The sequence below is a fragment of the Balaenoptera physalus genome, assembly GCF_965194825.1.
Source record: "Balaenoptera physalus genome assembly, chromosome: 19".
NCBI lineage: Eukaryota > Metazoa > Chordata > Mammalia > Artiodactyla > Balaenopteridae > Balaenoptera > Balaenoptera physalus.
The window spans coordinates 49,038,996-49,054,998 of NC_138900.1; the positions used below are offsets into that span (position 1 = coordinate 49,038,996).

The 16,003-nt window shown below is 54.3% G+C and overlaps 2 protein-coding genes across 8 annotated transcripts in view; one reads left to right on the forward strand and one right to left on the reverse strand.

Moving 5' to 3' along the window:
* Nucleotides 1-64: 64 nt before the first annotated feature.
* PLEKHG4 (pleckstrin homology and RhoGEF domain containing G4) lies at nt 65-13,033 on the forward strand. The gene is made up of 21 exons (XM_082439563.1): nt 65-576; nt 719-814; nt 890-1,013; nt 1,101-1,194; nt 1,278-1,352; nt 1,437-1,553; nt 1,711-1,809; nt 1,903-2,051; nt 2,204-2,342; nt 2,437-2,553; nt 2,727-2,909; nt 3,165-3,667; nt 3,743-3,989; nt 4,708-4,797; nt 4,881-5,102; nt 5,195-5,365; nt 5,440-5,617; nt 5,994-6,110; nt 6,257-6,493; nt 6,581-6,696; nt 12,903-13,033. Exons 1-21 carry the CDS (start codon nt 72-74, stop codon nt 12,966-12,968), a joined length of 3,645 nt encoding a protein of 1,214 aa, XP_082295689.1. The 5' UTR covers nt 65-71; the 3' UTR covers nt 12,969-13,033.
* Nucleotides 7,473-16,003, reverse strand: part of KCTD19 (potassium channel tetramerization domain containing 19) — a 32,070-nt gene continuing 23,539 nt past the window's right edge. For 2 of the 7 annotated variants that reach the window (XM_082439571.1, XM_082439568.1), the window contains 8 exons: nt 15,621-15,781; nt 14,220-14,323; nt 13,600-13,742; nt 13,322-13,405; nt 12,936-13,050; nt 11,912-12,539; nt 9,073-9,596; nt 7,587-8,752 (listed from right to left, as the gene is read on the reverse strand). In XM_082439571.1, the coding sequence (XP_082295697.1) occupies nt 8,438-8,752; nt 9,073-9,596; nt 11,912-12,539; nt 12,936-13,050; nt 13,322-13,405; nt 13,600-13,742; nt 14,220-14,323; nt 15,621-15,781 (2,074 nt within the window). In that variant the 3' untranslated portion in view covers nt 7,587-8,437. Of the gene's footprint in view, nt 8,753-9,072; nt 9,597-11,911; nt 12,540-12,935; nt 13,051-13,321; nt 13,406-13,599; nt 13,743-14,219; nt 14,324-15,620; nt 15,782-16,003 lie in introns of all 7 variants that reach the window. The other 5 variants (XM_082439573.1, XM_082439569.1, XM_082439570.1 and 2 more) reach the window with 5 other exon arrangements.

A 16,003-nucleotide genomic window follows, 5' to 3' on the forward strand; every position in this document is an offset into this window, starting at 1 on the left:
CCTCAGTTCACACCGAGGGCTTAGCCCCTCTGCCACTTGCCGGGAGCAGGCCCACCCTTAAGGAAGGGGTGATGGAAGGGCCCCTGGAGGATGGGGATGAGTCCTCAGCCTCCCAGGGCCACGCCACCGACTGGAGGTTTGCTGTGTGCAGTTTCAGAGATGCCTGGGATGAGGGGGAACCTGCTCCCCAGATGCAGAACCCCAATCCTCCGAGCCCACCAGCAGGGGCAGCCCAGGGGGAAGGGCTACAGGGCAGCCCTCTGCCTGGTGAGCTTCAGTCACCTCCAGGACAGAAGGTTGCAGATGGGTCGGGGGATGGCCAGAGGTGCGTATTAGGAGGTTCCTCAGTCCAGTGGGAGGAGCCAGCCTCCTCTGGAATGGAGATCCTCCTATGCCCAATGTCCTCCCACCTTAGTCTGGCACAGGATGAGAATGACAGCCAAGGAGGAGGCTTGGTAGGGGACTCAGTTTCAGGCAGGGCAATGCCAATCAGCTTGGACCCTGAAGGGTTGGACAGTGACCCTGTGAACCTCGGAGATCTTTTATCTGAGACATCGTCAGAGCTACTGGAGGCAGGTAAGGAAGGAAAGTCTTGGAAGGGAGTAAGGGTACCTGGAGGTGGGGAGGCCTCTGACTCTACTCAGGCTAAAGCCCAAGTTCACGTAGGGCTCTCTGGGTAAATGGCCCAGTGTAGACCCAAGCCATTTTCCTTCCCAAGACCCCAACGGATCCAGGCTCCTTAAGTCCACTGGCTGCCTCCTGGCCCAAGACCTCGCCTGGGAGCTGCTTGCCAGTGGCCTGGCTGCCCTGCCAGGTAACTGGGAGACACTAGAGGCAGAAGAGGTGGGGTGACTTGATTGTGCAGGTGTTCACTGCCTTCTCTGCACAGGGACTCGGGATGTAGAAGGCCGGGCAGTGCTGCTTCTGAGTGCCCATAACCCGGCCTGGCTTCACCCCAAGTGCAGCAGCCATGAACTCATCCGCCTCCTGCTCTACCTGCGAAGCATCCCCAGGTTGGGGAGGAGGTTGGGGGACAGAACCTGAGCAAGGGGATGGCAGGGTTGTGGAAATAGATACTGAACCAAAGCCTGCTCCTTTAGGCCCAAAGTACAGGCCCTGGGACTGACCGTGTTAGTGGACGCCCGAATTTGTTCCCCAATCTCTTCCCTCTTCTGGGGGCTCAGCCAGCTGCAAGTGAGTACAGGATTATAGCTCTCCTCTAACCCCCAACCCTTTTTATAGGGTTGGGAGCAGGGCTGAGCTCAGATTCCTTGCAGGAAGCAGCCCCAGGGTCGGTGTACCAGGTGCTGCTAGTGGGAAAGATGCCTCAGGAGGTGCCTTCAGGGCTGCAGGTAGGGACTGGGCCATTTTGGCCAGGGTGGAGGTGGGGCGCTTCCCCACCAGGCCTGAGTCCACTACACCTTCTTTTTCTGCAGTTAGAGCAGCTGTCCTCTCATCAGAGCCTGCTGACCCACATCTCCACCTCGGGGTTGCCCACTTCACTAGGAGGAGGCCTGCCTTACTGCCACCAGGCCTGGCTGGGCTTCCGGATGGTCAGTGCACTGGGTAGGGCATAGGGTGGGTAGGCAGGCAGTCTGGCCAGCAGAGGAGGCTCCCCTGGGCTGGCTTGAGCAGTGCAGTGGCCTGGGATCCAAGATACCTGGGACTAGCACTGTGCACTGCCCTGGTCATGCCTGCCTCTGCTCACAGCGTCTGGAAACCCTACTGCAGAGCTGCCAGGTGGTTTGTGCCCTGCTCCAGGGGGCCACTGAGAGCATGAAGGCTGTGCCCCAGCCCATGGAGTCTGGGGTGAGTGTCTCCTTTCAACACCTCCCTGAATGCTCCCTATCTTCTTCCTCTTCTCCCACGCACACCTCCACTGCCTGTTGCCCTTAATCACAGGAAGTCGGTCGGCTGCTGCGGCAGGCACGGGTCCTGATGCAGCATGTGCTAGACTCACCTCGGTTGGCATGGCTACAGTGCCAGGGAGCCTTGGAGCTGGCACGGCTGAAGCAGGAGGTTCCAGAGGTGACCCTGAGCCCAGACTACAGGTAGGTGGAAGCCCAGATCTTTCCCCAGCCCACCATATCCCATGCCAAGGACTCAGTGGCTGGCTCAGAACCAGCCAGGACTGTGGTCCTAGGACAGGGTGGAGTGGAGCTAGGCACTCAGCAGGGGCGCTAAGACATGTACCATGCACTAGGCCTGCAGTGGACGAGGTTGAGGAGCTGTATGGTCGTGTGGATGGATTGCTGCACCAACTGACCCTGCAGAGTAACCAGCGAGTACAAGCACTGGAGTTGGTCCAGATGCTGGAGGCCCAGGAGGGCGAGCTGCACCAGGTGAGAACTATCCGCCCAGGTGGGCGTCACCTCTAATCTCAAGCATCACCCCCACCCCACAGCAGTTCTCCTTTCTTTGTTTGTACTCCTCCAGATTGAAGTGTGGCTACAGCAGGTGGGTTGGCCAGCACTTGAGGAGCCAAGGGAACCCTCATTGGACATGCTGCTTCAGGCCCAAGGCCCTTTTTGGGACCTGGACCGAATTGCCCAGGTGAGTTTAGTACTTGTTCATTGAGCACGGAGGGAGAGGGGAATGGGTTGGGAGTGGAGGGAAGGTCTTCACAGAAATGACTGATGAGGACATGTAGACATCTGTGGAAAAGACCTGGGCTCGCAGGCTGCACTACCAGGCCCAGGCTTGCTGAGCCCAGTCTCTGTCTCCAGGAGCATGTCAGGCGAGGGGAGAAACTTCTGCAGCCACTGGTTGGCTGGGATGCGGCTGAACTGGGCCCCTCTGGGGCCCGTTTTCTGACCCTGCAAGCCCAGTTGACCGACTTCTGTAGGGCTTTAGTACAGCGGCGGCAGCAGCTGGCAGATGCTGAGAGGCTGTTGCAGTTCTTCAAGCAGGTGGGTGAGGGGTCCCATCCCTGGCTCCAGGTGGTCAGTGAAGTCAGAGGGGTGGCTGCTCAGCTCTACGACAGCTTGAGCTTTGTTGTATATCTTGCCTGTTTTCTCTTCTTGTCTTCAGTCTGACCCCAAAATCCTACCACTGAGGATGCAGCCTGGGGCCAACATTCTGTGGGAATGGGGGGAGGTAGAGGAGAAGGCTCAGCAGTCTTGGTGGGATCCTTCCTCAATGCCTATCTGGCCTTGGTGTTGCAGGCCTTGACGTGGGCTGAGGAGGGGCAGCGGGTGTTGGCAGAGCTGGAACAGGAACGCCCAGGGGTTGTGCTGCAACGGCTGCAGCTGCATTGGACCAAGCATCCTGACTTGCCTCCTGCCCACTTCCGAAAGATGTGGGCTCTAGCCACAGGGCTGGGATCTGAGGGTATCCGCCAGGAGTGCCGCTGGGCCTGGGCACGGTGCCAGGACACCTGGCTGGCCCTGGACCAGAAGTTGGAAGCTGCTCTGAAGCCACCACTTACAGGTAGCACAGCTAGCTTGTGTGTCAGCCGGCTGCTGGCTGTACCTGCTACCCCTCCCCTGAGGAAGGCATACAGCCTTGATCGGAATCTGGGACTGAGTCTCAGAGAATCTGCCCACCACCGCCACCATGAGGCCGTTGTGGCTGCCTGCCACAGACCAGAGGCTGGAGTTGGTGCCCAGTCAGGGTCATGCCCCACCATGCCTCCGCCAGGTAGCTCTGAACCCAGGAGTCCCAACAGGTAGGCAGTGAGCAGGGCGGGGAGGGCAGTGTGGCAGGGCAGATGTCTTGGGTCCTGATTCCACCTACCTGGTAGACTCCAGCTGGTGCTGGCGGAGATGGTGGCTACAGAGCGGGAGTATGTCCATGCTCTTGACTACACCATGGAGAACTACTTCCCTGAGCTGGATCGCCCTGATGTGCCCCAGGGCCTCCGTGGCCAGCGCGCCCACCTCTTTGGCAACCTGGAGAAGCTGCGGGACTTCCACCGTCATTTCTTCTTGCGTGAGCTGGAGGCCTGTACCCAGCACCCACCCCGGGTGGCCTATGCCTTCCTGCGCCATGTAAGCCCCACAGGCCGCACAGGCTCTGGCTGATTCTGCCACGTTCAACAGAGAGCTATTGGGCATGTGCTTGGGGTCAGGCCCTATGATGGGTACAGCTATGAGCAGGACCAACCGGTCCCTGTTTTTCAGGGTGCTTTTAGTTTAGCAGAGGAGACATAAAAGTAAAAAAGATAATTCCATATTATAGTTGGGTTAGGAGGGAAAAATCGGGATAGATAGGTGATTGTGAGCAGCAAGGCAGAGGTATCCCCTTTAGAGAGAGCAGTTAAGAGAGGCCGCTTAGAGGAGCTGATGTTTGAGCTAAGGCCAGAGGGAGGGGCTGCAGTCAGAGCATTCCATCCAGAAGAAAGACCAAGTGCAAAGCCCTGGGCAGGAAAGAGGCCCAGTGGTCAAGGAAGAGAGAAGTCAGTGTAGCATAGCGTAGTGAGCAAGGGAAGGTGTAGTCCGAGGTGAGGTGAGATTAGAGCACTGCCTTCAGAGCTGTGGGAGCAGCAGAGCTGTATGCAGGACTTCTTCCCCAGAGGGCCTGAGGGCAAGCCCCTCTCCGCACAGTGCCTCTTGCCAGATCACCCGTCATTCAAAGCAGGGCACATTGGCTCTGTGTGGGGAGGTCTCCTTGGGACCTTTAGGCATTTTGGTCCTCCCAAACTGAGAGTGGTTTGGCCCCCTTGGACGCTGGCCCATTTGCACCAGGCCAAGCTGTGTATCTTTGCAGAGGGTGCAGTTTGGGATGTACGCACTCTACAGCAAGAATAAACCATGCTCCGATGCCCTGATGACCAGTTATGGTCACATCTTTTTCAGGGTAGGTGAGCCTGAGACTGCAGTGGGAGGGGGGGATGGAGCAAATAACCTGAAGCTCCCTGACGGTCTCTACGCACCTGGCAGGACAAGCAGCAAGCACTGGGGGACCACTTGGACTTGGCCTCCTATCTGCTTAAGCCCATCCAGCGCATGAGCAAGTACGCACTGCTGCTGCAGGAGCTGGCACGGGCCTGTGGGGGGACCGTGCCAGAGCTGAGTGCCCTGCGGGCTGCCCAGAGCCTCGTGCGCTTCCAGCTGCGACACGGCAATGACTTGCTAGCCATGGATGCCATCCAGGGCTGTGACGTAAGTCATCACAGGCTGTGGTGGGCAGGGGCAGTGGGTGTGAAGGGAGGGAGCAGAAGAGGCTGGGCACCCACTGGGCCCCAACTTGGCAGGTCAACCTCAAGGAACAGGGGCAGTTGGTCCGACAGGATGAGTTCACAGTGCGCTCTGGGCGCCACAAGTCCCTGCGTCGTGTTTTCCTCTTTGAGGAGCTGTTGCTTTTCAGCAAGCCTCGCCGAGGACCCAAAGGCATCGACACATTTGCCTACAAGCGCTCCTTCAAGGTAGGCCCACCCAACCCCTCCCTCTGCCCCCTGCACCCCCAGTGCCTCACTAAGCTCCTTTCCTGGCCACACAGATGGCAGACCTTGGCCTCACTGAGTGCTGTGGGGATAGCAACCTGCGCTTTGAGATCTGGTTTCGCCGTCGCAAGGCCAGGGACACCTTTGTGCTACAAGCTGCCAGCTTGACCACGAAGCAGGCTTGGACAGCTGACATCTCTCGCCTGCTCTGGAGGCAGGCTGTCCACAACAGGGGTGGGTCCCTGCCCCATTTCACCCCATGCTCCCCTCCTTGGAGAGCTTACATTGTCCCAGAGGGGCCCCAAGGAGGGCCTAGGGACCTGGAAATACTTGGGAGGGTGGAAAAGGTCCCTTAGCAGCAGCCAGCGCAGGGGAAAGAACTCCAAAGTCAGGCAGTCCTGCAGTCAGTCTCAGACTGTGCACACAGTATTAACCTCTGAGTGTCAGAGGCCTCATCTTTAAAAGGAGAATTATGACACCTTATGGGATTGTTGGGAAGGGCTCAGCGCACAGGACAATCTGCAGGCTATGGGTGTACAAGAGAGACTGATATAAGGGGGAAGAGTGATAAAGGGCTGGGCTCATGTCCAGATGTCCACTCTCCACCCAGAGGTGCGCATGGCTGAGATGGTGTCCTTGGGTGTGGGGAACAAGGCCTTCCACGACATCGCCCCCAGCAAAGAAGCTATCAACGACCGCACCATCAACTATATCCTGAAGTGCCAAGGTAGCAGGCAGGCTGCAGGGGGTTGGGGTGAGGAGAGCTGCACAGGCGGCAACATGGACCTCTGTCAGCCCTAGCCTGCGCTCCCCTCAGGACCTTGGCCCAGCTGGGCTCTGGCCTGTCCCAACCTGACCCTCTTTCTCATACAGAAGTTCGCTCTCGGGCCTCCATTGCTGTGGCCCCATTTGACTATGACAGCCCTTACGTGGGGGCCTCAAGCTCCCTTTCTGGAGACCCTGCTTCTTGCTCTGTACTGGGGTCCCTCAACCTGCATCTGTACAGAGACCCAGCTGTTCTGGGCTTCCGCTGGCCCCTGTATTCCACCAGCTTCCCAGAGGAAGCAGTACTGGAGACTGAAGCTGAGCTGGGCAGCCAGCCATCTTTGAGTAGGTCTGGGCTTGGCCAGAGGCAGGAGGGCATGGCTTGGGGTCTGGGCCTCCTCTGCTGACAGCTCACCCAGTCTCCCTTCTTAGCTCCTGAGGACTCAGAGGTGGTCTCCCAGTGCCCGTCAGCCAGTGGCTCCAGTGGTTCGGACAGCAGCTGTGTGTCAGGGCAGGCCCTGGGCAGGGGCCTGGAGGACTTGTCCTATGTGAGTGCTATTTAGCCTTATACCCACCAGCCCTTTCTCAGCCCTGCCTGGGCCTATGGCTGCCTTGCTTTTAGGTGGAAATGGGGGTGGTAGGTCAGAGCCATTCCTCAGAGACCCCACCTGGATCCCGAGCCAGGGAAATACATGTTCATGCCTAGCTTTGCACCACAGGTCTGAGCCTGGCTTGAAGGTGGGCAGTGGATCCAGGAGTTGCTAGATCCAAGGAACATCACCTCTCTCGGGATCTGCTATGACCAGGCCATGGGTGGCACCTGGGTCGCCTCCAGCCTACATGCACAGCCCTGTGGACTACCCTTTCTGATGTCTGTGTCATTGGAGAGATCAGCAGGGACCTCTCCAGGGGATGCTGGTTGCAGAGCCTAAATGAGCACCCTGATTCTGGGCCCCTGGCCTCATGTCCCCTTTTTCTGTCCCCATCTCCAGCTCCCACCCCAGTTGTTCGCACCCAGAACAGAGGGTGGGTGTTTGTTTCTATGCTGTAGGGTGGTGGGACATGTAGTGACTGGGCTGCCCCACCCCTCAGTAGGAATACAGGTGGGTTCCTAGCCACTGCTTCCCAACCCCTGGTCTCAATGCCAAGCTCATCCCTGTTGGACTCTTACTCTTGCCTGCCCTGGCTCCCCAGGCCCAGCCCCTTCTTTCCTGGGTCAGTTTGGTTATATTGATTCAAAGCTTTTTGAATAGCTTTCAGTTTAAGATTATTTCACTGGTTGTAAGGTCTTTGGTGTCTCAGAGATGGAGTCCAGACCCTTGACTTGTGACTTATTCTTTGTTTATAATAAAAAATAAACTAACACACCCTTGGATGGGCACACACATTCTGGGGACATCCTCGGTTAAAATGAACCTTGGCGATGGGATGGGGTGTTTGTGGGGCAGCTTTTCTGGGCACCTTAGCCATCTTGTAAATACTTGCTCAGGAGAGAGTAAGAGACAGACCTCGACAGGCCCCTCTGGATGAGCAGGTCCACACAGTGGCCATATTTCCTGGCGAAAGGCAGCGTGAGCTGGAAGGAAAAGGCTGGTCTTATTCCTGACTTCCTGGCTGGGTGCTTACTCTGGCTGTGTGGATGGGGTCCTCCTATCTGGGTGGGGGCAGGGTCAAGGCAAGGCCACCTGATGCTGTTGAGCTCACTTCTGCCTAGGCGTCTCACAGACCTGTGGTTTGGAGTGGCTACCAGGGAACACGACAGAATGAATAGAGGGCCAAAAGTGCATGTTTCCTGCCACTGGTTTTCCACTTTCTAGTCGTAGATGCTGACTTCACTTTCCACTCAATAGACTAGGCATAGGATAGTAACTTGGCACTTTTGTGTTTATAGTGAAAGGTGTTATAGTAATGTACTTGATTACAGAAATGCCAGATTAATGAAAAATTAGCTACATCTTTTTCACCTACAATGTTAAAAATGTGAATCCTAAAATTATTTTAAGGAATCAAAAAACAAAAAACCTGAGTCATTCCTTTGCCCTTATTGAACATTTTCCTTTTCTTTGTAAAAACTGCTTTAAAGCAGCTTAAGTGTAAAAGGAATGTACAAAAGTATTGACATCATGGCTGAGTAGGTGAAGTTGGTATCAGTCATTGAAAACATCTATCTGACTCCCAGTAGTTTCTCTGATTTCAGCACCCCAAAACCTTGAGCTCATATGATATGCTTCCCTGAGTATAGTCAGGGTTGTTAGTGATGAAGGCTAAATTGGTAACATGGGAGGAAAACTACAAAAACCAGTGGCCTGAATACTGCATTTTGAGCACTCTAGACAGGTTAATTTCATCCATTGTTCCTCCCTCCCTGGGGCCAGGGACTAGAGGTCTAGTTGCCTGTCTTGCCTTCTGGGCAGCACTGGCCTGGCCCTCATGCAGCAAGACAGTGTCCATCTGAGGCATCTGGAGGGTTGCCATTCCCAGTGGGGTGCAGGTGGCCCTCACCTCCACCCAGCTGTACAGGTGTTCCTGGGTGTACCGGTCATCCTTGAAGCCAGTGATGGCCAGCAAGTCCACCACAAACTGCTTGGGGCTGATGTTCAGGGTCTGCCAGAAGAGCCCACAGTCAGGCAGGGCTGGGGGCAGCAGTGTGACACACATTTGCTCCCAGCCCCTCAGAGTGGGATGCACAGCAGGGGCTTCCCTGGGCCTGCAGGAGCCGCAGAGGTCAGAGGATACTGTCACTTCAAACTGCCGCTTGGCCCAGATGCTGCTGCCCTGTCTCCCTGTCCCTGCCCTTCTGTCCCTGACCTCTTCCCCTTACTCCCCTGACCCCATCTTGGCTTGCTTCCTCTTGCCTTGCCTACTTACTGTGGAGGCAAGGGGACAGTGGAGAAGGAACAGGGCCTGAGGCCTATCACACGTACCCACAGCCGGTTGGCCAGGGAGACCACCTTGGCTGTGATGGCTTTGGGGTCGTTTTGTCTGATGGAATCCAGAATGATGTCAGTCAGGAAGCGGTGACATTTCTGTGCGTAAAACATCTCTTCCCAGGACAGAGAGAAACTCAGGAAAGTCACCTCTGTGGAGAAGAGAGTGGATGTGGCCACATCTGCCATGGCTAGAGTCTTAGAGCCAGCCCGGAGTAAGGGAGAGGTGTAGGGCTTCCAAGGGAGACTGTATCCCTGAAGTACCCTGGGTGGGGGCTCAGGCATCTCTGCAAGGAAGTGCAGGGCCAGGCATGGCTCCAGAGCCTTACCTCGGGGCTGGGGGCTGGCTGTGGGTGGCATGTGCCTGAGGTTGTCCATCTGTGTGGTATAGATGATGCTGTCCTCAAAGAACATGCAGGAGCCATCACTACCCACCACGGGGGGGTGGGTCACTTTGAGGATGACCCCTGTGCTGTCCACCTCACTGGCCTCAGGCAGAGACTGCTCAGGGGCAGGACTTTCTGTGAAAACAACATGGGGGGAGGGCTCTCCTTAAGCCATCTCAGAGCCCAAGCAGGGAGGAGACCTCTGGCAACAGACCAGTACAGTCAGTCACGAGCCTTTGCCTCCAGCTTCTCAGGAGTGGTACCCTGGGCTGGCAGGGGCATGTTCTGGCTCTCCTCTCTCCATTGCCCTTGAATCATTGCAAGCCAAATCCTGAATTTCAGAACTCCAAGGAACTTTCCAAATCCTCTGTTGAACTAGGACTGGTAGTAAATAGAGCTGATAACAACCCAGCTGGGGACTGGAAATCTTTGTAAAATTATGAGAGGAGCTTTTGTGGGGAGTTGCTGATGCATGTCCACTCTGAAGAATATGCTTGAGGGACTTCCCTGGTGGCACAGTGGTTAAGAATCTGCCTGCCAATGCAGGGGACACAGGTTTGATCCCTGCTCCAGGAAGATCCCACGTGCCGCAGAGCAACTAAGCCCACGTGCCACAACTACTGCGCCTGCGCTCTAGAGCCCTCGAGCCACAACTACTGAAGCCCACGTGCCTAGAGCCCGTGCTCCGCAACAAGAGAAGCCACCGCAATGAGAAGCCCACGCACTGCAACGAAGAGTAGCCCCTGCTCGCCACAACTAGAGAAAGCCCGTGCACAGCAATGAAGACCCAACGCAGCCAAAAATAAATAAATAAATAATAAATAAATTTATTAAAAAAAAAAAAGAATCTGCCTGCGCATGCAGGGGACATGGGTTCGATCCCTGTTCTGGGAAGATCCCACATGCCGCGGAGCAGCTAAGCCCGTGCGCTACAACTACTGAGCCTGTGCTCTAGAGCCCTCAAGCCACAACTACTGAGCCCGCGTGCTGCAACTCCTGAAGCCCACAGGCCTAGAGCCCATGCTCCGCAACAAGAGAAGCCACCGCAATGAGAAGCCTGCACACTGCAATTAAGAGTAGCCCCTGGGGCTTCCCTGGTGGCGCAGTGGTTGAGAGTCTGCCTGCCAACACAGGGGACACGGGTTCGAGCCCTGGTCTGGGAAGATCCCACATGCCGCGGAGCAACTGGGCCCGTGAGCCACAATTACTGAGCCTGCGCGTCTGGAGCCTGTGCTCCGCAACAAGAGAGGCTGCGATAATGAGAGGCCCGCGCACCGCGATGAAGAGTGGCCCCCGCTTGCCGCAACTAGAGAAAGCCCTCGCATAGAAACGAAGACCCAACACAGCCAAAAATAAATAAAATTTAAAAAAAAAAGAGTAGCACCTGCTTGCCGCAGCTAGAGAAAGCCCGTGTGCAGCAACGAAGACCAGCACAGCCAAAAATAAAACAAATTAATTAAAAAAAAAAAAAAAAGAATACGCTTAAGAAACCAACTTGGGACTCACAGGTGGGGCCCAAGAAGACCCCTCCAAGCAGGGCCCGAGCCGCTAAAAGGGAAAATGACAGAATACTGTAGGAAGGACTTTGAAGGAGCAGAGGAAACAGTCCATCATAGCAGTTCTCAGCTCACTTCCCTGGGCTGCTCCACACTTCCCCACTACACACACACCTGTCTATTCAGCCCGGTCCCCATATACCCTCCTGTCTCCTGGACTTCTCCCTTTGGATGTCCATCAGTGCCTCACATGCAATGTGTCCTCTTCCCCAAGTCCTGCCCCTTCTCTTGTCCTTCCTGCCTCAGTAACCATCCACCCCCCTGCAATCACCCAAACCAGAAACCTGCCCCCTCCTTGGCCTGATACTTTCCTGCTTCTTCCAACTGCCTAACTTGTTTCATCTAGAATGATCTTGGCATTTCTAACACGTATCCTCTGCTGCTGCATTTCCTCTGCCCTGGAACAAACTTTCTAAATGCACACCTGACTGCTTGCTTCCTTGTTTAGAATGCTTCAGTGGCTGTCCACTCCCCTTAGGATCAGAACAAACTGCTAGGTCCTGAATCTGACCCACAAGACCTGTCCTGATTTCCTTATGTCTTCAGCCTTATCTCTTTATCACTTCATGTGAAGCCTGGTCTCCAGCTGCTAGACCCATGACTTGTGTTTCCTCAAGCACCCAAGGCTTCTCCTTCTTTCCCCTGCTGACTCCTCAGCCCCCAACCCTTCTCTGTGCTCCTATCACTTTATAGGCACTTCCTCCCATATGCCTCAAGTAGTTTCTCAAGCCCCCAAGTCATGCCAGTGCGCCTGTCATTTCTGGGTCTTCTGCTTGGCATCAGTGAGTGCAGAGCTCTAGTCCCCCTTAATCACTGACTCGCTCTGTGGTCTTGGCCAAGGTTTGCCTTCTCTGTTGTAAATGAGAATTAGGTCAAGGATGGGACAGGACTCACCTCTCTCCTTTGGCCTCTGCTTGCCCCAGTCCTTCAAGGTGACAGCTCTTTTCATGGGGAAGTATGGCTTAAAGGTTGGCTCTGGCCCCTTGTCTTTGGTTCCAGCTCCAGCCCCTGCCTGTGGGCCTGGGTCCTTCTCTGAGGCTGTGTAATGGCCTTTCCAGGAAGCTGAGGTGCTGGGCTGGGAAACAGCCTCACTTCCTGAGGGGAGCTGCAGGGTGGCTTCCTCCAAGGAGCTGCTCCGGGGGGCTGGCAGTGGCTGGAATGCCCATTGTTTGCAATTGACCATGTCCCATTCCCTTACCAGGGAGATGAGTTTTTGCATGGGGGTGACAGGAGGGTCTTTGCTTTCAGATTTCTGTGTGAGGTTGACTGTGGTGCACTTCTTCTTGGGAGGACTCTCAGGGTGGGCCCCCCAGTGTCTAGGGTTGGCACATAGGCCAGGACAGTGTGAGTATGTGCTGGGATTACCCGCCCTCTTGGCACCTCGGCATAGGGACACCTGGATTATCCGGAAGTACTGCTCAGCCTCCTCTATCTGGCTGGACCTGGCCAGGGTCCCCTTGGCCTTGTTCCGTGGAGTCCTGTCATTGCAGTCTTGGAACTCCATAGGCATGCAAGCTGTGGTCTGGAGAGGGAGGGCACAGCAGCTCTGGGCATACTGTGCTTCCACATCGAAGCCTTACCCAAGATCTCATAAGCTGGGTCTCTAAGACTTCACTTGCTTACCCAGAACAATCCCATCCCCCACATGGGTCTTACATTTGACATTTGCTCGGTCTGAGTGGGGGTGATACCAGCCCAGGGTCCTTTCACACGCCAAAGGGACGTATCAGCATCCCAGGCAACAGGCAGCCAGCATTTCCTTGTGTCTCCCTCAAGGTTCAGAAACCAGTCACTGTGCCAGGACCCATGTAGGCCCGGCTCTTTCATTTTGCCATGCCCCTCAGTAGCAGTCTGCCCTCTGAGCCCTGTGCTGGTGTTCTTTCAGGACAACACCAAACCAAAAAATGCTGGGACTTACTTCTTTGGCATCTCTACTGAACTCCACCAGTGACCCTGGCCCTTCTGTCACCACGTGCAGCCTTCTGATGGGAAAAACTTCTTCATTTCCAGATTCTTTCTCCTGGATCCATGACCTGCAGACTCCAAGAGGGTTTGGTTAGTAAGCAGAAGCTTCCACTAGTCCATCGACCATGTCTGCCCTTTGGCTGGGAGTTAACTCTAGACAGCAGGGGAGAAGGGGCTTAAAAGGGTTTTGCTTAGGTCCCTGCCCAATCCTGGGCCTGCTCCACCCCCTTAACCCTAAGGAGAACAGGTCCTACTGGGAGGTGAGACTTAGGACAGGATTCCCAAGAGGAATATAAAGGTTCAAACTTTAGAACATGGTGTCAGGAGCAGTTTCCTTACTTGTATGCCTCACATTGGATAAGGGCTTCTGAGAGGGATGGGATGTGGTATTCCTCCACCTCCTGGCAGAGGAGGGGCCATTCCCTGCAAATGACAAGGAGATGTCGCACTGGGCATCTGGGGTGGGAGCGTGGGTGGGGTTATAAGCCTCCAGAGCTGCTGCCTTGAACAGCAGTTCACATGTTGGAAATAATATAATCTCCCTGAAGGCTACAAACTCAAATTTCCTTCTTGAAGAGGGATGGGGTTTCATTATATGATTTCCTTCCTTCACTCACTTAAATTCAGATGGTAAAAATAGTTTTCCAAGTCTCAGGAAGTTGAGAATGTGTCGAAACATTTGGCCATCCCCGTGGATCAGCAGGGTCTGTCCATATGTGATCCAGTACACTCTCTGAGGGTTGGACAGCAGTTCTGGATACTGCAAAGGGTTGAACACCAGACTCTTTTTAGTCTGTTAGTTAAAGGGCTACGTCCTTATTAAGGGGCAGGTCAGCCTTCTCTTCGTTTTCCTAACCATTCTAGAGCAGAGGCTTTGGGATTTCCATCTCCCTATCTTGTTGGCCACAAGGAGCCATAATGAGGAGCAGAGCATCTAGGGAGAAGCACATCATCTCTCCTTCAAGTTTTGCTGGCTCCTAGACCACTCTCTTGAGGCATCTGGAACCTCACCCTATGTCCTGCTCAGTCCAGGCCCCTCACACTGGCCTCATCCCTACCCAAACTCCTAAAGGCCTTCCCAGAATGCTGCTCATACAATAAAAGCACTTTGGGCCATGGAGCAGAGGGAAGGTCCTTGTTTTAATCAGGTGCTGAAGGCTGTGTGAGGGTCAGGTGACAGATTCTTCCCAGCCGCAGAAGCCAAAAGGAGAGGAGGGCAGCCTCGGGCCAGCAGTACCTTCAGCAGGGTCTGCAGGGTGGTTGCATACCAGTGGCTTCCAACATAAACTTTGACGATCTGTTGGGGGGAATACACAGTGATTTCTGCCATCCACTCCTCATCTAAGGAAACCAATGAGAGGGAACACATCACGTGGCCAGAAGGGAAATTAGGTAGGGCATTTTGTCCATTACATGTTAAGACGCAATATCTTCGTCAGTCATATTCTGTTGCCTAGTCTGAGAAGCAGCAGAAATCCCTGACATCAACCTTTTCTGCTCCTCAGGCCTTCCCTGTGGCTCACCATATGGTTTCCTGGGTGTCAAGGTGGGTTTAGAACAGCAGCTTGGAGGGTCAGCTGGTGACTCTGGGTTAGGGGAGGGCCACCAACCCCAAGGGCACTGCTGTTCTTCCCCTGACCCACCTCTCCCAAGAAAGCTTGGCTGATGTACCTTTCTACCTACCTTGCTAACTGCTTCTGGTTTCTGGCTGGGTGTGTAATTTTCCACATGGCCACTCAGACCGGAGCTAGGAGTCCCTCTGTGTGTTTGTGCTTATGGTTTGGCAAATATCATAGAGCCAGCCTCTCATCAAATCACTGTCACTTCTACAGAGACCAAGCCTCGAGGCATGTCTGGAGAATGGGGCTTTATTCTGGGAAGATGAACTCATGACCCTTTTCCTGGGGTGACTAGATTTAGGCTTTGTTCTGTATTAAGAACCAGTTTCTAATGAGCTTTGTAATGAATGAAGGGTATATAAATAGATGATATAACCAAGAGGTATATAATTAGATTGTGAACCTCATGAAGATAGAAACTGGGTCTGTTTTGCTCTCTTCTGTACCTCTAGTGTTATCTACTGTCCTGGTATATGGTAGGTGCTCAAATATGTACTGAATGATGCTGAATGATAGTAATATAGCATAAATTGATCTAAAACACTTCTTGTTAGGAAACAGTTACAGGCAGCTGGTGAAACAACATTGGCTTTAGACTCAGATTTAAATCCCAGCTTGAACACGATCTAGTAATATAAGCAAGTTACCTCCCTGAGCCTCTGCTTCTTTTGTTAAATGGACCCAGGGATCATTCTTCCCTGGATGGCTGCGAGGACCAAATGGGCATAGCATCGGCTCCCAGAGCCACAGCAGGCATGCCCTTGGGGTCCCATGTGGCCCCCCAACTGGGTCAGTCTGCACTGCTGAGCCTGGACTACTTGAGGCTACCTGTGGGCTTGGGGTGGGGAGGGGTCACCTAACATGAAAGTTTCCTTTTAGGTGAAACCCACAGATGTTAGTCTAGCTTTCCTTTTCTGTTCCATCTACAGTTCCTGGTTCTAGCCAGCCTTATCTTTCCTCTGTGATCCCCTAGACCCTCCTCTGATGTTGAATTCAAACTGAGAAGCTTCTTTATTTACTGAGCACATCCATGGGTGCCAGAGTCCTCGGCTCCAGATGAGTCTTCAGAGCCACTTTCATTGGCTCATAGGTGATGTCCCTCTTGTCCAGGAAGGCACAGAGCTCGTACACCTCAGAAATGGTCTCAGTCAGGGGCAGCCGGCAAGTCCCCAGCCAGTTCCTGCCCAGAGGAAAGGCCTGTCACAGAAAGCCTCAGCACTGCACCCCAAGGGAGTCCAGCCTGTCAACCTTCCATGTCTAGAATGTCTTGCCCTAACACTAACTCAAGCCTGTGGCCACTAACATCGTTTCCTTAACTGGTTTCTGGTGATGTCTCATACGGGGGTATACTTGGACACATAGACTCACCCTTTTGGAACTGAGCTTGACCTATTTCAGCAAA

Excerpts from the sequence above, each read along its gene's own strand:
- PLEKHG4 (XM_082439563.1), top strand. The coding sequence starts at position 72 with ATGGAAGGGCCCCTGGAGGATGGGGATGAGTCCTCAGCCTCCCAGGGC. Across the intron at positions 1,195-1,277 it reads GGGGGCTCAGCCAGCTGCAA|GAAGCAGCCCCAGGGTCGGT; the intron begins GTGAGTACAGGA and ends GATTCCTTGCAG. Across the intron at positions 6,494-6,580 it reads GGGCAGCCAGCCATCTTTGA|CTCCTGAGGACTCAGAGGTG; the intron begins GTAGGTCTGGGC and ends CTCCCTTCTTAG.